General features: G+C 40.3%; 1 protein-coding gene across 7 annotated transcripts in view; it reads right to left on the bottom strand.

Annotated features, from left to right (window-relative positions):
* Positions 1-1,207: 1,207 nt before the first annotated feature.
* LOC132396634 (storkhead-box protein 2-like) overlaps positions 1,208-22,852 on the bottom strand; it is a 322,374-nt gene continuing 300,729 nt past the window's right edge. For 5 of the 7 annotated variants that reach the window (XM_059974349.1, XM_059974344.1, XM_059974346.1 and 2 more), the window contains exons 3-4: positions 9,472-11,719; positions 1,208-4,824 (exon numbers count right to left, since the gene is read on the bottom strand). In XM_059974349.1, the coding sequence (XP_059830332.1) occupies positions 4,635-4,824; positions 9,472-11,719 (2,438 nt within the window). In that variant the 3' untranslated portion in view covers positions 1,208-4,634. The remainder of the gene's footprint in view (positions 4,825-9,471; positions 11,720-22,852) is intronic. The other 2 variants (XM_059974343.1, XM_059974345.1) reach the window with 2 other exon arrangements.

Raw genomic sequence — 22,852 nt, 5'->3', positions numbered from 1 at the left:
TGTGTTAGTCTAAATTGTTTCTTTAAATTCCCAAGTTACATTACTTTGTTCAATCAGTTGAACCGATGTAAGACTTTCCTTTGGTTTCTAGAACTTTCCAAATTCAGTAGCTTTCTTTTCATCACATCAATGTCTTAGTGAGGAAAAATTCCATATTTCTAAAAGAGGCAATCTGAAAACAAAAAAATTATGTGGGAAAAAAAACACAAAATGCTGGCAGAACTCAGCAGGCCAGACAGCCTCTATGGGAGGAGGTAATAATGACGTTTCGGGCTGAAACCCTTCATCAGGAGCGAAGTAACATGGGATGGTCAAAGGGGGATAAGAAGTGGGGGGAGGGATAAAGTAGAGAGCTGGGAAGTGAGTCTGGAGGGAAATGGACTAGGGCGAAGGTGGAGAATTATGGGAAATAAAAGAGAAAGAAAGGTAGGGCTGGGGGAAGAGATTATAGTGAGGGGAGAAGAGAAAGAGAACCAGACTAAAATAATAGATAGGGATGGGGGTAAGGGTGGGGGACAGGGGTATCAATGGAGGTCAGTGAGTTGGATGTTCATGCCGGCCGGAAGGAGGCTACCTAGGCGGGAGATAAGGTATTGCTCCATCGACCTGCATGTGGCCTCATCTTGATGGTAGAGGAGGCCATGGACAGACATGTCGGAGTGGGAGTGGTAAAGAGTTATGTCATTAGGTTTTCTTGTGTTCCTTTAGAAATTGTTTTAAGCTAAGTCGAGTTCAATAAAATGAGAAGCATTAGTTGTCAGAACTAGAAACAGTTCAGATAGAATTCCAGTTTACTTGATGGATTGGTATTATGGAGTGTAATTGTCTGAAACTATGAAATTTGAAGCCAAACAATTATCAGTACATTGCACAATGCTTTACAGTACCAGCGACACAGGTTCATTCTGACACTGCCTGTAAGTTTATATGTTCTCCCTGTGACCACGTGGGTTTCCAACCATAGTTCAAAGACATACCGCTAGGTAGGTTAATTGGTTCTTGTAAACCGTCCCATGATTGAGCTTGGATTAACTTGGGGGTTGCTGGGCAACATGGTTTGAAGGGCCAGAAGGGCCGATTCTGTGCTGTATCTCATTAATTAATTGAAATTTACAGTGATTGTGAGGTGTGATTGGAGCAATATCAAGTTCACATGGGAAATTTTCATTTACAAACCAAGGCAAAAGATTTTTAGATCAGGCTTGGTCAAATTTTAATTAAAGATTAAAAGAGATGTTTAATTAAAGATTGCAGGAAATCAAATGTTACTGTTGTATGAAAAAGGCAAAAATTTGTAAAATGTTAAAGAAACATGTTATTTAATGGCTTTAAAGTAAATAACACAATCCCAAAGGGGAAATCCACACAAACTACAATAATAACAACAGAAATACATTTCACATAAAGGGACTTTTAAATAAGGAACATTAAAAAAATCCCTGTTTACAATTTTTCAAGTTATTGTACTAAGCATTACATCTAAACACATCATTTTACAGTATAATACACTTACAAAACAAGCTTATTATATTGTACTGTAACATAATCCAGTAATGTTAGGGAAGACATTCCATGAACTAAAGTTTGGTAAGAAATTGTTTTACAATATATAAACACATCTATCTGGATGACCAACTGCAACCAGAGAGACATTTTTTAAAATGCTTTTCTTTTTGTTATTTTTAATCAGTGCAAACGTATTTATACAAGGCAGTCTCGGCTGCTGTACTCCTTTCTGCTTGAAGAAAAAAGCTGTTTGCATTTATAATCATTAAGTTCATACTATACTTATAATTCATTCATTCACCCACAAAGACAAAAGTAATCTATACTCCTTCCAAATTAAACTTTAAAAATAGACCAACCTTTGACACTATCTTCTCGTTATGGTTTCTGCTCTTTTTAATGCTTTGATGTGTTTCAAAACAAGACCATGAACTTAAATGAATATTGTATGGAAGTCAACTCAGTTTGGAACCCACACTTCCAGGAGTTAAAGCACCAGCATAAAAATTCAGAAGCAATCGTCTGGTGAGAGCTTAGTTATGAGATGGTAACAGAGACAGAAAGAATGGTCGGGGGAGGGAAGATGCAAGAAAAGGAAGGCATGCTATGTTGCAGTCTCCATTACCATTTCATAAAAGCTATGGAGGTAGTTATGTGCAATAATGAACAATATCTTAACTAGAGTGGAGAAAAATGTTTGTGTTACATACATTAAAGTTCATTTCAGATCTACCACTGCATATAAATTTCATGTATCTTATCAGCAATGTCTTATTATTGTGATCTTATCATGGATGGTAACAGATCAGGCACACATGTTATTAACATATATACATTCTATATTAAAAATTGCTCATTCCCTAAAGTTGTATTTATAGCAACAATTTTAAAACAAATTTCACTTTTTATTTTATTGTCATGATTTCCAGTTGAACCAAATGAGAGGGGAGATATCTATCAACCAGGGGTTCCCAACCTTTTTATGTGAACCAATACCATTAGGCAAGGGGATCGTGGACCCCAGGTTGGGAAGCCCTGTTATAAGCTAATATCTCACTACTCTTATTGCCTTGAACACTTTTATGCCTGATTTATGTGTTTATAATATCACAGATATTATATGATTTGGGTGCACAAGAAATAGTGACACAATTCCAAATGATTAAAAATGTTGCAAGATCTTTTTTTTTGCAAAGGGCCCTCTCCCAGCTGCTGTAGGACAAGGCCCACGAAATAGAAGATGAGAGCAAAGGCAGTTTTATTTGAAGACACAGGACTAGAAGGCTGGATTCGGTTTGAAGCATGTGAGACATTGGGACACAATCTGCTGCTCTGGGGCATAAAAGCGATAATATAACAGAACATGAATCATTTAATGGCACCACAGAACACAAAGAGAATCACAAATGTAAACACAGACCTGCGGCTGTGCCAGTATTGGTGTTAATAGCAAACAGAATCAGGCTACATATGCCACCATGTGTCAAACGATCTTCAAATACCTCCTTATCATTAATGTGGCATCAAGGCATTTGTGTTTTTTTTTACAAATGTCTGCAACTCATTTAAATACACAGCAATAAATGGCTGCAGGTCTCAAACTATCATCCAAGAATGGTAAGGTTCTGTCTATAAAACAAGTGTATACACCCAGTGTGCACTTTACTAGGTACACCTGAACATTAATACAAATCTCTCATCAGCCAATTATGTGGTAGCAGCTAAGGCATAAAAAAGCATGCAGACATGGTGAAGAGGGTCAGTTGTTGTTCAGATCAAAGATCAGAATGGGAAAGAAATGTGATTAAATGACCATGGAATTGATTGTTGGTGCCAGACGGGGTGGATAGAGCATCTCTGAAACTCTTGATCTCCTGGGATTTTCACACACAACTGTCCCTCGTATTTACAGAGAATGGTGCGAAAACAAAAAAAAAGAGATCAGAGGAGAATGGCTGGACTGGTTCAAGCTGACAGGTAGGGAACAATAACTCAAATAACCACACGTTACAACAGTGGTGTGCGTTACAGCGTCTCTGAACACACAAAATGTCAAGTCTTGAAGTGGATGGGCTACACGTTACAGAAGACTACACCGGGTTTCACTCCTGTACCTAATAAAGAGGCCACTGAGTGTATTTTACAGCATGAAAAATAATTAATACAGGCAAGGACCTGGTGGTGGCAACATAATAATGGGGCACAGGTGAGGTTAGCGTTGCTCGAACTTTGACCCTTGTAGAGATCGAAATGCCTCAAATGTACTGCTTTGTAACTTATTCCGTGCATGCAAAATAAAATATTTTTCGTTCAATCTGGAGAGATGCTTATTCAGCAGCATTTTCTCTGAAGCATATTTATTTGTACAAGAAAATAATGCACATCAAGTTCACATATATTGGTGAAGATTTACAGCAACTGTAAAACTTGTAGCAACATTACTGTTGTTCTATATGGTTAGCTTTAAACAACTTCAATAGTGATTTATATGTACAGTAACACAACCAGATGTATAACCTTGTACAGTAAAAAATGAGACATTATTTTATCTTTTAATAGTGCAACATATATCTGTTGGTACCACACAACTATTATTAACAATAACATTTATTGGAAATAACTGACCATCGAGTTGAAGATAATATCTTCAGTGTGTAAGACTGTCACATAGGTGCTCATCCAGATTTAACACAGATACTGGTTTCGCAAAAATCACTGAGGAAATATTTTGCTGGCTTGATAATGTTCTAAAGAAGATTATTTCTAAAAATGAAGTTTTGATAGAATATCATCAAGAACCCAAAGCCAAGAAGTGCAAAACAGTTTGTGCTTTTTTTTTCTTCTTTACCAAAATCACAATGGACGTTTCATGCAGTATGATGTAGGCGAATGCCATGCAGTAAGATGCATTACCCACTCAATACCTAAAGGATGAAGAAGTAAAATTAATAAGTACTCATGGAAACAAAAGAGTTCCAAGTCATAGAAATGGCTTCTACATGCAGTTTGCACAGCCTTTATAATGTACGAGCATGCTCAATGTGTATCAAATAACAGCTGAAGTGCAGGTGTGTGATTGCCAAGGGTGTAGTACAGAATCTGTCACTGACATCTAATACTGACAGCACTCAAACACTGGTAACAGAAGCTAGACACTTCGCAGGCTTCTGCAGTTTCTCAGGTTCACTTGGTGCAGGATCTGCAGTTGTTCGGAAACTGAATTCAGACGTGCCTCCATGTCCCGGACTAAGAGTGGGGTTCTGATGTCTGTTGCTGTCTAATATGCTTGAGGTGTTAGAGGCCAGACTTTCACGAGTACTGAAAGACACCATGGATGGAAAAACATTAATGCTCCCACACACTAATGTCACAACATTTAATCCTTCACAACTTCTGGCTCTCTTGGTTAACACTCACTCCTCAGAGGCCTGAAGCATAGACAATTTGGGAAACTTCAATACCAATGCAGTGCCTTAGAGGATGTTCTGAGTGTATGTTGGTGAAGTGTGATGGAGCGTACAGATTCATGCTTAGGACAAAACAATATATTCCTGCTGTACTTCTTACCTGCAACATCATAATTCGATACTGTTAACTTTGTGCAGAGGACAGCAAGGACTTTTCAAATTTGTTTTCAAAGATTGCACATCCTTCACAGTTGTTCTTAGTCATTTCACAAATAACAATCAGTATGATTCTTAAAACAACCTCCCACCATCTCAACTTTGCTGATATCATAATATTCACTTTTAAAATGAAAGAGAAATTACAGAAGAAACAAAAATCAGGACGTTGACACTGAAACAGGCATGATGCACAGATTTCTGACCAGCAGGACAACATGAAAGATTAAAAAAAAATGTTAATATTGCAATAACACAGAACTTACTCTGTGGGCATTTTCAATGTTGCTTCCTGTTGCATATCTTGCTTACATACTTAATACAGGATAAAAGAGTGAACTAGAACTGTCAGTGGGTCTTGCTCATTAGCTTGGAAATCTCTCATCTGTCTGCATTCTACTTTGTCATGTGTGTCTTAAATATATCCAGCCCTATCCTACAAGGTGATGACCATCTGCTTAAGTTTAATAGACAACTATGTAGGTAGTCACACTGAGTAAATCCAAAAGAAATTATCTGGCTCTGTTACTGGTCAGGATTCTCTTCCAAGGAATATACTGGGGATGGTAATGCTCTACTTGTGATTTCCCAAGCATTTTAAATAATGATTTGAAAGCCTTGAATGCACACATTGGAGTTTGTTGCGCATGCTTTGAAGCTATACTAAATTGGACAGTTTGCCCCTTCAATGTGGCTAAGACATGTACTCTTAAGAAAACGGAAATAATGACTGTGCAGGAAGCCCCAATGGTTTATTTACTTGCCCACAGGATGTGAGCACGACCATCTGTAGTTACACACTCCAGAGTGAACCAAGTGGCCACCTAGACAAGAACAGTAGGTTTCCTTTCTTCAAAGATGTTAGGGCATCAAAGATATAAATCTAACTTCCTTATTTACTGTGGTAGGGATTCAAACTCAGTCCCTCAATCACTGAAATTCAAGGCACATAAGGTGGGCTGTCATGCTTTAGGTTAATTCCACATCCCAATTCTTGTTTCATGGTAAAATTCTTCATATGTCCATCCAGGTATATGTTCAAAGTGTACTGAGGGTTTCTGCCTCCACTGCTCTTTCAGAAACAGGTGTTCACCAGTCATTACATGGATCCATTTCTTTCTCAACTTCCTTCCAATGACGAACAATTCCCTACCCTCTAATACTGACCTCTTCACTCTTATCCTGTCCAGGCTACCCAATGACGTACACCCCTCAATCAAAACACTCTTCAATCAAAAATAAACATCAGATTAGATGATCTTTATATAAAACCCTCCTGGTCTGTATTCCTTCGCCGTTTGCTATCCTTCCCATGTGAGGAATGACTGAACAAACTAGGCCTGTTTTATCTAGAGTTGATGAAAGTGAAAAGATATCTCATTGAAATTTACAGACATTGTTAGAGATGATAGACTGGATGCAGTTCTCCCTGGCTGAGAACCAGGCATCACAATCCCATAATAAGAACTAAGCAATCTGGACAGATAATGAGGAGATATTTCTTCATGGCGAATCTCTGTCATTCTGTAATCCAAAGGGCCATGGAAGCGCAGTCATCCAATTCATTCAAAGGGATCAGAGATGCGGTGTGGTCAATAATATAAATCTAACTTCCTTGTTTACTGTGGTAGGGATTCAAACTCAGTCCCTCAATCACAGAAATTCAAGGCACATAAGGAAGGCTCTCACAAGGAGAGCAGAAAATGACAATGAGGTAGAAGCTTGGCTATGAACTTCACAAATGGCAGAGAAGGCTCAAAGAGCAAAGTGGCCTACTTCTGATATGATGCATATCCAGGACCGGTGATGGACGCAGTTTTGAAGATGCTAACATTTAATACATCTTGTTTCCTCTGTGCTCATTTCTATTACTTTACAATTTACCTCCTTATTATCAATGTCTAGACCATAGGGCAACTCTGTGAAAGCACTGCATGTTATTCACTTGAACTTCATGTGTCTATCAAACATTCCAGCTGCCACTTTGATCATTCTTTCCTTTTCATTCCTTTCTCCCATCCTTCATCACACAGTTAAAGGTTTACTTTGATTTTATATGTTAAAGATTTTTATACACCTGCTTCATCTTCCTACTTTCCTTTCTAATTTCATCCCTGAGCTCTACATTGCCTCAGGCTTTGAGTGACTTTCAACTTTCAGTAGTGCCTCCAAAATGTTTAATCTTTCAATGGACATGTGGGTAGTAATAAGGGTACACCCCCACCCCTGCCCTGCCTCCTGCTGTGTCAATCAAAAAATCCAGGGACTAGTCCATTGTCCATAGTTGTTTCATGTTAACCTGAAGTACACTCACTGATTGAATATTCTCTATGGCAGACATTGTCCATAGTCTTTTCATGTTAACCTGAAGTACACTCACTGATTGAATATTCTCTATGGCAGACATCGGCCATAGTCTTTTCATGTTAACCTGAAGTACACTCACTGATTGAATATTCTCTATGGCAGACAATTCCAAATAATTATTATACATGCTTTAATTTTAAGGTCTCATCTAAAACTCAGTATAACAGAAACTGGACAAAAAGTGGGCAGTCTGGGGAAAGTAGTGAGGGCTTGTCAGTTTTCTGTGATCCCAGTAACAAAATCTAATTATAAACAAGGCTGTGCACAGCAGAACAACGTTGCACACTGAGTTCCCAATTATTTGCTTTCAGATTTTTGGGAAAATTCAGTCATGTAGAACAATAAGGACACATTAATATGTGTTAGAATTTCAAGGAGAATTATTTAACATTGTTATATTTATCCAGTGAAAAATAATCTACTGTGCAGTGTTTTGCTATCTGCAAAATTATTTTGGCTCTTGGATCTTAGTGACAGAAACTTTTGCACACAACTTAAGTTAAAAAAATAGCATGAGAAATCCATGTTGCATCATTAGATTTTACATCAGAAATAACAGCAAATTCCAGTTCTTTTAAATAGTCCTTCAGAGGATGTTTGCATTGCTGTGAAGCCCAGCTTTAATACCCATTTCTAACTATCCTTTTACAGAGCAAAAGTGTCATTTCAGGGGACTGCCAAATTCAACCTGTTAATTTGTGGCTTGGAGTTATAAGTCAGCTTGGACCAGGTAATGATGGCAAATTAACTTCACCAATGGGCATTAGTGAACCTCATTAACCAGAGGGTAGTGAATCTGTGGAATAGTCAGCTGTGGAGACAAAGTCTTTGGGTATATTCGAAGTGGAGGTTGATAAGTTGTTGATCAGTAAGGGCATCAAAGATTACAGGGTGAAGGCAGGAGAATAGGGTTGAGATCATGATCAGCCACAGTGGGGCAGACTCGATCGACTGAATGGTCTAATTCTGGTGTCTTTTCGTAGTTCAACCTTGTAGTTCCAACCTTTATTCTAGATTTGTTTAATTGATGGAGCTTAAATTCTCCAGCAGTTTTACAACTAGAACTCATGTTTTAAAATGTTTAGTTTAGGTTTAATCATGATGTTACAGTATGTCTAACTATTTATGCATTATTTTCACTTTTTCAGCTTCTATTTCTGGCCAGTAGCAATCACCATAAAATTAGTAGAATTTTGGGTTTTATTCATTATTTTTTTAAATAATTAAAAATCGGGTCTGGATTTTGATTTTTATTCACACATGGGATGACAAAGCCAGGATTATTGTCCATTGCTAATTACCTTTAGGTTATCTGTTTGGTAAAGGAACTTACACTGCGATATTAATGAGAGAAATCCAGGACTTTGTTCCAGCAGTAATGGAAAATCAGTGATGAGGTAGGATTTGGAAGGGGACTTGCACATACTTGTCCTTTTAAGCAAATGACCAAAGGACTGGCAGGAGCTCTGGATCTTTAATGCAGTCTAGCTCGTAGGTTATACACGCCATGTCTATGATGCCTGCTAAGGCAGATGGAGTGAATGCTTACAGAATGGGCATTTGGTTGAATAGTGTTGAGGCAGCATTCATGCAGGCAAGTATTGCATAATAATCTTATACGTCATCTATATGATGGATTAGTTTTGTGAAGTCAAATGGTGAGCAATTTGCTCTTCATGAAGTCAGAACATTTTTCTACATTACATGTTTACATAAAATTGTCAGTTTATCTAATACTCAATACTAAGAAACAAAGCAAGAACTATGAGGACTACAGTACATCACTATGATGAATTACATCTTATGCTAGACAAATCAATTCTCCATTCTTTATTTCTCAATTTTACAGGTTTTAATCTTACATACATTGTATCAGCTAATTTTGAAATCTTTCTCTAAGTAACATTCTACTACAAGATGAAAAATACTTAAAAGCTCTCGAATGACTGTGCTGGATTTACATTCACGTGCTTACCGTGGAGAATTAAATCCACTGTCTACTGTTATACTGCTGCTGTCCATACTATCTAGTCGAGCAGAATGTGAAGCTTTTTGACTGGCGCTGGTGTCACTTTCCTTTGGGCTCAGGAGAGTCAGATGCTTCTCAAACTTCCTCTGGAGACCTTTTTCTTTCTCTCGTTCCAGCAACCATTGCACCGTCCCACCATCTTCTCGGCTCTTACCTTCTTGTTGGTTTTTGTTGGTGCCATCTTCTGAGTCATCGTCAGAAACATTATAATAATCAAAAGAAGACTCCTGATGCCCGGCCATGTCTCCATGCTCTGGCAGTGATTGCACTGCACTTGATAGACCAACAAGGTTCTCACAGTTAGTGTGAAACAATTCAGATGGTTTATTGTGTTGCGATTCGTATAAAGAAATTCCAGGGAGATCCTGGCTATTATTATCCACGTGATTTACAGTTTGAGTTTCGGACTGTGACTTAAACACTTGTCCATTTGGCAATGACACTGTTGATGCTTGTGACGTTACAGGCAAATTAATGCTGTTCATATCTATATTTTCCGGATAATGCTTCTGCTGCAGTGACAATTGTTCCAGCTGCCCATTCACATTTTCTTCGATAGGTGGATGTTTCAAGAATCTGTCCAAGGGAGACAGCTTCTTAACTCCATCGGTCAAAGTCAAAGTGTCATAATCTTTAAACAGATGTTCATCATGGCAGTTAGCTGCTGGAGAAGATACAGTCCGAACAGTCTCCTTGGGCACATTACACTGAAAGTAATCATCTGCTTTTATGACAGCATCAGAGCCACTAGGCTCATTGCAATTAGGCAAGGTTTCTTCAGCTGTAAGAGGTTCCAGTGGATTGCAGGTGTCATCGAGGCCTGCTACATTATCAATATCAACACATTCGGGTATACTAGGCTCAGTGATATGATTTGAATGTGATGTCAGCCCTGATCTATGATGGCCGAGCAACTTGGAAGAACGCAATTTGTCATTATTCAAGTGGCTTTCATCCATGTTACATCCTTGCATCTCTTCTGCAGTGCCTGACAAAATAGTGCCAAGGGGTCTATTCGAATTATCCATTGATCTAGACCGTTCCTTGGCTTTGCTGGTCCGATCATTTCTTGATTTTCTATCCTGCGTATGGCTGTGGCTCCGATGTACTTTGGATTGTAAACTTTCCCTGGAATGTTCGTGAAGCTGACCCTCCACCCTTCTCTTGTACAGATCACCAGACACATCCCACTCTGGGGTCACTGGATAATGAGATTCAGCCATGTTAATTCTGTCATATGTAACAAAGCTGTTGTCACCCTTCATTTCCATACTTGTACTTTTATCACATGGTGACCTGGTAATTGGATCATAAAACTCATACTCTCTGCACTCTGTTACATCTAAATGTGTATCTTCTGATTGCTCGCCCTTAGGAACTCTTGACTTACTGTGTGATCGGGGCTTACCATGGACCTTTTTGTGGCCTCTGCTTTTTTTGCTTTTGCCACTATGCTGGGCAGACGACCCTGGTTTATTTCGATGGGCCTTATCCTCTTCAAGTTTCTTCATTAGCGCCGTGTGCTTCATGACATTCTCCACTGTCAGGTCTGGGTTAATCCGTTTAATTATCTCCTGCTCCACCTCCCGCGGTATGGAGGTCGGATTATCCTCGTCACGGAGAGGCCATTCCTCAGGAGGGAACTGGGCGGAAAAATTCACCAACTGTTTTGACTTGTCCTTCTTAAAGCTCAGTCTGAACAACTTCAGACCAAATTTTTTTGGTTGCTTTTCTCCGTCCTTGGTTTTTGGCAATGTTTCAGTCTTATATGAACAGTTAACCGTACTTTTACTTTTCTCAGTGTGTGTTATTGGCATCTGACTGAAAGAAGGAGGACAATAGGAGTCCTTACAATCTTTTATTGATTTCTTCTGAAGCGTGGATGAATGATTATGGAATTCCTCTCTGAAGCAGTTGCAAGAATCGCAGTGGTTTCGGTGATGGCCCCTGTCTCTGAGGCAGCCAGAGTTAGATGGAGTTATAGTCCCTGGTTGTGGGGAAGTACATCGAGAACGGTCAGGTATCCTTTCATCCAGGTGATACCATTTGCTATTTGTTCTTATTAAAGAAGGTGTAATAAAGTAAGTCTGTGGAGTTACAATAAAATATCCGTCAGGAGTTGGGTAAATTTTTCGCTCTCTTACGAGCATGTTTAATGTATGGCGAAGAATTTCTTGACTGGGTGTTGGAACCCCTACAATAAGAAGGCAAAAAAGTTATCAATACTCTGTATGCACTTTTCAGTTAATACTTGAAATCTTGTTATGCCTTACAGTGTAATACAAGCATATTAAAGGAAACTAATATTTAAATGATTAATTACATTCTGGTTCTATGATGCAGAAGCTTCAGGAAATTAATAAACAGAATAAATATGGATTGTTAGCCTCGACTAAATATCAGAATCAGATTTATCGTCACCAGCTTAAATGACATGAAATTTGTTGTTTTGTGGCAGCCGTACATTGGAAAGGCATAAAATTACCATAAATTACACAAATAAATAAATAGGGCAAAAACAGGAGTAATGAGATAGTGTTCATAGACTGTTCAGAAATCTGTTGGCTGAGGGGAAGTCGCTGTTTCTGAATTGTTGAGTGTATAACATATTCATGATCATGAGTTTTTAATCCATATAATAACTCTTTCTGGAACTGAATATGTAAGCTGAAAACTTAAAATTAGGTCATTCTTCAGTGAGGTTGCTGGGATGATGCTGCCAAAATGAAAATGGACACTCCATCTGTCTTGTCCTGAGGGAAGAATATCTCCTGTCAAGTAAGCTCCAGTTTGGTACAAAATGATGATGGAAAACACATTGGTAACGTAAGGGTGTTGCTTTCCTTTTAACAGACTTGCATGTTGTGGGGCTGGTTTTGCTGAACAAAGATAAAGGATAGGAAGTGACTTTAGGTGAAGGAGCATTAAAACTGATTTATGAAGAAAGATTAATTAGGTTGGGCGTTCTCACTGAGAGTCAGACGTATTAGAGGTGAAGTTATTAAACATAAATCACTTAAAAAGCTTGACAGGATTGACGCAGGGAGCAGGTCTCCTTTCAAGTGGTATCTGATGAGGAGCAAAGCTGCAGAATAAGGAGGAGGGCATGTCGGTCCATGGCCTCCTCTTGTGCTAAGATGAAGTCACCCTCAGTGGAGGTGCATCATCTTGGATTCGGTTTGGGTAGCCTCCAATCTGATGGCTTGAATATCAAGTTCTCCTTCTGGAAAAAAAAATGTTCCTCCCCCTCCTCTCTTCTTCTAATCCCACCGGCCTCTTACCTCTTCTCACGTTTCATCTCCTGCTGGATACTCCTTTCCTTTCTCCCTTAGTCCATTCTCCTCTCGTAACAGATTCCTTCCTCTCCAGCCCTTTACCTTTCCTACCTGGCTCCACCAGTCACCTTCTCAAGATTCCCCTTTCTCCCCCACCCCCCACCTTTTTATTCTGGTGCCTTCTCCCTGGCCAGAAATGTCAACTGTTTATTCATTTCCATTGATGCTACCTAACCTGCTGAGTTGCTCCAGCATTTTCTGTCATAGAAACATAGAAAATAGGTGCAGGAGTAGGCCATTCGGCCCTTCGAGCCTGCACCACCATTCAGTATGATCATGGCTGATCATCCAACTCAGAACCCTGTACCTGCTTTCTCTCCATACCCCCTGATCCCTTTAGCCACAAGGGCCATATCTAACTTCCTCTTAAATATAGCCAATGAACCAGCCTCAACTGTTTCCTGTGGCAGAGAATTCCACAGATTCACCACTCTCTGTGTGAAGAAGTTTTTCCTCATCTCGGTCCTAAAAGGCTTCCCCTTTATCCTTAAACTGTGACCCCTCGTTCTGGACTTCCCCAACATCGGAAACAATCTTCCTGCATCTAGCCTGTCCAATCCCTTTAGAATTTTATACATTTCAATAAGATCCCCCCTCAATCTTCTAAATTCCAGTGAGTATAAACCTAGTCAATCCAGTCTTTCTTCATATGAAAGTCCTGCCATCCCAGGAATCAATCTGGTGAACCTTTATACTCCCTCTATGGCAAGAATGTCTTTCCTCAGATTAGGGGGCCAAAACTGCACACAATATTCTAGGTCCGGTCTCACCAAGGCCTTGTACAACTGCAGTAGAACCTCCCTGCTCCTGTACTCAAATCCTTTTGTTATGAATGCCAACATACCATTTGCCTTTTTCACCGCCTGCTATACCTGCATGCCCACCTTCAATGACTGGTGTACAATGACATCCAGGTCTCGTTGCATCTCCCCTTTTCCTAATCGGCCACTGTTCAGATAATAATCTATTTCGCTGTTCTTGCAACTAAAGTGGATAACCTCACATTTATCAACATTAAACTGCATCTGCCATGAATTTGCCCACTCACCTAACCTATCCAAGTCACCCTGCATCCTCTTAGCATCCTCCTCACAGCTAACACTGCCGCCCAGCTTCGTGTCATCCGCAAACTTGGAGATGCTGCATTTAGTTCCCTTGTCTAAATCATTAATATATATTGTAAATAGCTGCGGTCCCAGCACTGAGCCTTACGGTACCCCACTAGTCACTGCCTGCCATTCTGAAAAGGTCCCGTTTACTCCTACTCTTTGCCTCCTGTCTGCCAATCAATTCTCTATCCACATCAATACCATACCCCCAATACCATGTGCTTTAAGTTTGCACACTAATCTCCTGTGTGGGACCTTGTCAAAAGCCTTTTGAAAATCTAAATATACCATATCCACTGGCTGTCCCCTATCCACTCTACTAGTTACATTTTCAAAAAATTCTATAAGATTCGTCAGACATGATTTTCCTTTCACAAATCCATGCTGACTTTGTCCGATGATTTCACCTCTTTCCAAATGTGCTGTTATCACATCTTTGATAACCGACTCTAGCAACAGACAACTGTCTGTTGATTAGGATTGATAAGACATTGCCTATTTAACATGAGGACTTCTTTAAAAGGTCATGGATCACTGGAAATCTCTAACTCAGAGATCTGTGGATGCCGACTCATTGAACGTACTGAAAGGCTGAGATAGATTTTTGTCAAGGGTAACAGAGAAAGGCAGGATCTGAAGCTAAAATCAAATACGCCGCAATCTAACTGAATGGCAGAGCAGGCTGAAGGTGCTACACAGCCGACACTTCCTATTTCTTTACACCTAAAATAAAAAAAATAAATAATTGTTTCAGAAAACAGAAAACACCCAGTAGCAAAACAAGTCACATTTTTTAAGCTAGCAATCTTATGTCAGAACCCAAAACACTGGTCCATGGGGTACAAGGTTGTCATGTGGTGAGTTCCTGTGTGAATTTCTCATGAGAGCAGTTTAGCATTTTGACACTCAAATGCAGTGGGGAAAAGGGAAAAGCAGAGGTTAAGCACTTTCTGATCAGTGGGGAGAAAAAGTTCATTAATTCTCATAAGTCATGTTGGAAATTCAGTAACTGGTGACAACAGCAGATGAGATCGATGTGTGATGGCAGAGAAGAGTATAGCTGAGGTCTAAGCCATGACATGCATAATGAAGGTACGTTTGGAATGGTACAGGTACAATGGCTCCATGCATCCGGAGTACACATAAGCCCTGAGAAAACGACAGAAGAACACACAACCACACAAACACCCCTCACGCCCACCCCCTCCATCACCAATTGTGGAAGGGTTTGTCACTCCCACGTTGGGCATAAAATTGGAGCGGAAGCAAGTCACTCACGGTCCTGAGGGATTGTCTGAGAAGAAGACGAAGAAGATAAATGTTGGGGTTAGGGTTAATAAGTTGTGAGCATGCAATATCGATGCCAGAAGCAAGGTTACACTTGCGGGCTGCCCCCAGTTCAACATGGACTGTGTTGATCATTGACACAAAACGGTGCATTTCACTGTATAACCTTTAATCTTCAAGTGCAAGGTGGTGCGCTATGAGAGAAGTAAGGAGTAAGGCGTGCACAGTAAATATAGTTCTCTAAGGAATGTTAAGCAACAGATTCTGGTGCCACCTTGCCTTCCATGGTAATGGTCCACTCTCCTTTCCTATCAGTTTCCTTCTTCTCCAGCCCTTCTTTACATTTTCTACCTATCAGCTCCCAGCTTCTTACTTCATTCCCCCCCCACCACCCAATTGGCTTCACCAATCACCTTGCACTCCTTCCCCTCCCCCACCTTCTTATTCTGGGTTCTTCCCCCTTTTCATTCCAGTCCTCAGCCTGAAACATCAACTGTTCATTTGCTGCCTGATCCACTAAGTTCCTTCAGCATTTTGTTTGTGTTGCTCTGGATTTCCAGCGTCTGCAGAATTTCTTGTGCTGGATGTTTAGGGTTCCCTAAAGGTGGCAGCACAAGTAGGTAAGAGGTGAAGAAAGCATTTGTGATACTTGCTTTCAATAGCCAGGGCACAGGTTGTATCAAATAAAGGAAGACTATGTGGGGGAGAGAGGAATGGACAAGGCATAGGGAGCGATCCCTATGAAAAGCAGAAAGTGTGTGTGGGGGGGGGGGAATTGCATTGGAGACAGCGGAAATTCCAGTGAATTATGCGCTGGACTCGGAGGCTGGTGGGGTGGTAGGTGAGGACAAGAGGAATCCTATCTCTGATGGGGTGGTGGGAGGAAGGGTGAAAGGGCAGACGTGTGAGAAATGGAAGAGATGCGGTTGAGGGCAGCATTGGCGATTGAAGGCAGCATTAATGGTGGAGGAAGGGAAGCCTCTTTCTTTGAAAGAAGAAGACATCTTTGTTCTGGAATGAAAAGCCTCATCTTGAGAGCAGATGTGGCGGAGACAGAGAAATTGAGAGAAGGGATGGTGTTTTTACAAGTAACAGGGTGGAAAGAGGTATAGTCCAGGTATTTGTGATAGTCTGTGGGTTTATTAACAGATGTCAGTAGATGGGCTTCTCCAGAGACAGAGACAGAGAGATTGAGAAAGGGTAGGGAGGTGTTAAGAATGGACGAGGTAAATGTAAGGGCAGGGTGGAAATTGGAGGTAAAGTTGATGAAGTCGACGAGCTCCACATGAATGCGGAAAGCAGCACAAATGTAGTCGTTGATGTAGCTTAGGAAAAGTTGGGGATGGACACCAGTGCAGGCTTGGAACATAGACTGTTCCACGTAGCTGATGAAAAGGCAGTCACAGTTGGGTCCCAAGTGACTGCCCATGGCTACACCTTTTGTTTGAAGGGCTGAATAAGCAGGTCTTTTTCTTCTATTAAAAAAGTCTAAGTGAGGAGCTGACTGAAGTATATAAAATAATGAGGGACATACTCTAGATCAGTAGGGAATTCCCTTCTTAATGGATATACACATTCTCAAAGCACTATTTTGAATAAAAATATTCCCCAGATAATATTTATTAGTAAACCAACATCACTCCTGCAACTATCTGATCATTGTCTTATTGATTTTTATGGGGTTTGCTATGTGTAAATTGGCTGTCCCTTCCCAAATTCTTTGATTCTGACACCACACAGAACACACACAAAATGCTGGAGGAACTCAGCTGACCAGGCAGTACCTGTGGAAAATACTAAACAGTTGATGTTTCCAGCCGAAACCCTTCAGCAGGACCAGAAAAAAACTGAGAGGTCTGAGGAACTGTGGGATGACCCACTAGTTAATGCAAGGCTTTTGCTTCCTTCTCCCACACCAGTGAGAACGTGCAGCAGCTGTTGAGTTTCTATGCCACTAAGATGCCACCATTAAGGAGGCGGCACAGGAGCCCCCAAACACACAATGTTTCAGGAACAGCTTCTTCCCCTCCACCATCAGATTTCTGAATAAACAATGAACCCATGAAACACCAACTCAGTAACTTACTTCCCTGTCTTTTTGCACTAAGCAAAACAAATTTCACGACATATGCCAGTGATACTAATCCTATTTTGATTCTGATTCTGATACTGATAGCAGTCCTCATTAATGGAAACGTAATGGTCACTACTGGGTGTCTTTCTACTACAAACACTGCTACACTGTCCGCAGTTTCTCTTGCCTTTCCACAAGCAATAACCTTGAAACTGGCAATAAACCAATTTTACATTACTTTACCTGCTTGGTTTGATAATGTTTCTATAAAGAACCTTAGGGCTTATTGCAAGTGTAAAGGTCAATTTAATTCAAGCTCCTTTATTTTGTTATGGGTACATAAATTGGAGGTTTCAAGGGTATAGAATCATATAGCAATCAAGCACAGAAACAGGTCTTTCAGCCCATCTCCTTGAAAGAGATAAACTAAAAATCCCTGTTTTCCAAGGTTTCCTTGGAGCCAGAGAAATTATTTATTTACAACTGCTCAAATACACTCAGTTTATTGGGTATTTCTGTATGTCCATGGTCTTCTGCTGCATTAGTCTATCCATTTCAAGGATCGATATGCTGTGCATTCAGAGATGCTCTTCTGCACACCACTATGGTAACACACGGTTATTTGATTTACTATTGAACCACCACTCACTGGATGCTTTTTTGTTCTCCGCAAACTCTAGAGACTGTAGGCCTCCATTAGTCTCGATAGACCATGGATTTGCACCTTGGAAAGTTTCCAGGGCGCAAGCCTGGGCAGGGTTGTATGGAAATCCGGCACTTCCATGCTGCAAGTTTCCTCGCTCCACACCACCAATGTAGTCCAAAGGAAGGGCATTAGGACCAACACAGCTTGGGACCAGTGTCGTCGCAGAGCAATATGTGGTTAAGTGCCCTGCTCAAGGGCACACCAGCCTCAGCCAAGGCTCGAACTAGTGGCCTTCAGATCACTAGACGAACGCCTTAACCACTTGGCCATGCGCCAACGCTCTAGAGACTACTGTGTGTGAAAATCCTAGAAGATCAGCAGTTTCTGAGATACCCAAATCACCCCATCTGGCAGCAAAAATCATTCCACGGTCAAAGTCACTTAGATCACATTTCTTCCCTATTCTGACGTTTGATCTGAACAACAGCTGAACAGTTTGATCTTGTTTGCATAATTTTACATATTGAGTTGCTACCAACTGATTGGTTAATTAATGAGGAGATATACCTGCTTTCCCTTAATAAGTTACCAAAACCTTGGAGGCACTGCATTTTATATCAGAACTCATTATGTTAAAATGGTAGACACCCTGTTAACATCCTTGGTTCCTGACTATCGACTATCATTAGACAGAATGTACAGAAGCCTGAAGGCCCACAACACCAGGTTAAAGGACAGCTGCTTCTCTTTACCAGAATGAATCATGGATTAGAGGGCACATGTTATCAGGGCTGGACAAACCTGGGTTGTTTACTATGGAGTGACGCAGGCTAAGGTTTATAAGCTCATGAGGTGTATATCTTTTCCCAGGATTGAGATGCCTAATACTGGAAGGTATACGTTAAATGTGAGAGGGGGTAAATTCAAAGGAGATGTGTGGAGTGTTGTTTCTTTTATATATACACAGAGAGTGGTGGATGCATGGAATTCACTGCCTGGGGTGGTAGTGGAGGCAAATATGGTAGAGGCATTCGAAACACTCTTAGATGACACATTAATGTGCAAGAAACTTAAATATATGGCTATTATTGAGGCAGAAGGGATTAGTTCAGTCAGGCATTTGATTACTAATTCAATTAGTTCAGTATAGTGGGCTGACAAACCTGTTCCTGAGCTGTACTGTTCTATCTATTCAGTTCTTAATTTAGCAACTTTGCAGTAAAATGGACTTCTTTTGTTTTGTGATTTCTTGAAAAAAATTATGCTTTATGTTTTACTTGTGAATGCTGCTTATATGATGCAATGTGCCAGTGATGCTGCTGTTCATAGGTTTTTCATAATTTCATTGTACCTGTGCATTCACGAACTTGTTAATACATCAATAAACCCAACTTTTACTTTGATATAGAAAATCCAACAGTATTAACATGGATAACTGTTAACAAGTTCCCGCTTTCTTTCCATCCCTCTCGATGTCTTTAGCATTAAGGAATATATTTACCTTGTTGAATAGAAATAATGACCTGGTCTCCTTGGCCTTTTGTGTTAGAAGATTCCACAGGTTTATCACCACCAGATGAAAAAGCTTCTTTGATGTTGGTTTTAAATGGCATACTTCATATCCTGAGGCAGAGACCCACCCACTGGGAACATCCTCCTGCATTCAGCATGTCTACTGCTTTCAGAATTTTACAGGTTTCTATGAGTTCCTGCTCTCTCTTCTACTCTCTGTTCTGACTGACTAATCTTGTGTGTCTGTGTTGCCATCCCAGGGATCAATTTTGCAAATCTTTCTTAAGATTCAGTAGGATAGACAGCAGTTGTAGAAAGAGAAGCTGAGATAATGTGTCAGGTCCAAGACCCTTCATCAGATCTGGTATAGTTCCTAAGAATGTAATTAGTTTACTAAACTCTGTAGAATTGATTGTTTCCAGTTGTGAAGAAGTGTCTTTGATGTGCAACACTGACTCTGTTGCCTGAACCAGCTGAGTATCACCAGGATTCTCTGCTTTTATTTCAGTAAAACATCAGTACGGTGAAAGTGTGCAAGTATCATGGTGCAATTGACATGGACAAGTTTACGTCAGGGATGAAAGAACTATTGAGGCTTCCTGTTGGGTATCCAGCAATTCTTAATGGAAGACAAATAATTCTCTGGATACATGGAAAATCAAAACAGAATTAAACTTCTATTCAAAATGTAAAAGATCAGCATCTGAGCAGTGTCAATCTATTGAATCAATTGCACAATAACACCATCTAGCAGGCAATAATGAAGACTCATCAATTACGCTTAACTACTGTATGCCTACCTGGTCAAAAATACTAAAGTAAAATCTATTCCCCAGAGATTTCATAACTCAGGAATCAAGACAAAGGTTTGAGAATCTTCACAAATTCAATGACTAAATGGTTATTAAATTTTAACAACAGTTAAAAATACAAGAGTTCATCTTTGCCTTACATACAGAGGAAATCTACCTCCAGTCCAAATGTGTATGAAATAGCAATCTAGTTTGACAGAGTGTACAGAATATTTGAAGTTTAACGTCAAAGAGTGGGGCAGGCTTATAAATTCAGCGAAGCTGTATGGGATGGAGTATTGCACTGTTGGCAAGTGAGAAATTCAAAATAAAACTAGGGAAATAATGTTTCACTTAGAAGTGGAGAGGTACAGATTACACCTAAAACACCATGCACATAATTGGCTGATATGAGGAAGGATATTAATGCACTTTAAACAGTTCAGAGAGTTAATTAACTGGAATGGACGGAATTGTCTTATAAGCAATGTTTGGATAGGCAAGTTTCTTAACAAGAGTGAATGGGCACTGAAAGATACAAATCTTGAGGACCCCTCAAGGTCCACAACAGGTGGATGTAGAGACGATAGTTAATCTTGTAGGAGATTTTGAAACTGAGGTCACCATTTACAAATATAAGTTTGACCATTTAGGACAGAAATGACACCCAAGTATTTTTCCCCCCTCAGTGGACAGATGATCATTGGATCACTTCCTCAAAATATAGATTCTAGATAAGGTGGTATTACTAAGAGTGGACGGGTGGGTATGCAGAGTTGAGGTAATAATCAGACCAGCCATGATCTTCTGAATGGGCAGCACCATTGCATAATGGTTAGTGCAACTCTATTACAGTGCTAGCAACCCGGGTTCAGTTCTGCCACTGTCTGAAAGAAGTTTGTATGTTCTCCTAGTGATCCTCTGGCTGCAGTGGTTTCATCCCATATTCATCCCATATCCTTGCTATGCTGGTGCCAGAACCATATCTACTCTTGTGGGCTGACTTCAGTACATCCTATGACTTTGTTATCCATTGACACAAACAATACATTTCACTGTACATTTTGATGTACATGTGACAAATCTTTAATCTTCAAAATCATCAATGGTAAAGCAGGCTCAGGGACTACTCCTGATCTTAATCTATACATTTATATCCACATCTAAATAGTAATCTATAACTGGATTAAGTAAATTATGTGAGGTTTAGAGGAACACTGACATGGCGCATAATGATGATGATAGAGGAATACTCTATATACTGCAGGACTGTGTAGTCAGATGCATTGTTATCATGATGCAGATAGCAAGTAGGGGACTGAAAAGATTTAAACACATGGCCTGTTATTTGTCCTGATGCTGTAGACATCCCCAGGTGAGAAGCCACAAAGGTTCATTCTTACACAAGCACTCCCTCTGCTAGCAGCCACAAAGGATAGAACATAGAACATAGAATAGTACAGCACATTACAGGCCCTTCGGCCTACAATGTTGTGCTGACCCTCAAACCTTGCCTCCCATATAACCCCCCCAACTTAAATTCCTCCATATACCTGTCTAGTAGTCTCTTAAACTTCAGTAGTGTATCTGCTTCCACCACTGACTCAGGCAGTGCATTCCACGCACCAACCACTCTCTGAGTGAAAAACCTTCCTCTAATATCCCCCTTGAACTTCCCTCCCCTTACCTTAAAGCCATGTCCTCTTGTACTGAGCAGTGGTGCCTGGGGAAGAGGCACTGGCTGTCCACTCTGTCAATTCCTCTTAATATCTTGTAAATGGGATGGGAAGTTTTGTTGTTGCCAGGTTTACTGATACTCCAAATGTACAAATAAAATTAATCCCGGAGGTCGGGATGCTGTTGGCCCATAATGCAGTGTAAATACGGGCTTGCAGTCCATTTTATGCAATCCAACAAATGGAAAGAGCTCTCTTTCAGGTCTGCAGTGTATATCTAACAATGAAACCCTTCCATATAAATACGAATGACCACAATCTACCAGTACCTCCACCAGGTTATGGTAAACATTAAAATTAAATGTTTGGCTATGTCTGAAGGATCATGAAATCTTTGCAAGCTAATTCATTCCTTGATCTTGATCGGCATGTCACTGCAACCACAGAAGTGGTGATACAGAATTTATAGTACAACTGTTAATGCCCTGTAATCCTAGCTTGATCCTTAAAATAATGGCACTCTGTTAATGCAATCCACCACTGCAAAGTATACTTTCCCCACTTGGCTGTAATCCCATGTTAAAGTGCTCAGCACCTACTACTGCACCCACTTTGGCCTTTGCTTTCCTCTTCCTCCTTGCCCACTCCACTTCATCTGTTTGCACCTTAAAGCTCCCTCCACGCTGAACACTCATCAACGTGAAACATTAACTTTTGTTCATTCAGCGCAGACCGTCCTTGTTCCCAGAGCATTTCTGCCATTTTTCTGTTGTTGCTTTACAGTAGAGAGGCACTCCTTGAGTCAGCCTTCTTTCAGCAGCACGCTGGGACAAGTTCTGCATGTTGCTGTCAGGTCTCTAGACTGGGACTGAACCTACAATTTCAGTGTCAAGGCTG

Source organism: Hypanus sabinus, chromosome 7 (assembly GCF_030144855.1).
Source record: "Hypanus sabinus isolate sHypSab1 chromosome 7, sHypSab1.hap1, whole genome shotgun sequence".
NCBI lineage: Eukaryota > Metazoa > Chordata > Chondrichthyes > Myliobatiformes > Dasyatidae > Hypanus > Hypanus sabinus.
The sequence above is the reverse complement of the archived record's forward strand: the minus strand, read 5'-3'. Positions and strand labels throughout refer to the sequence as shown.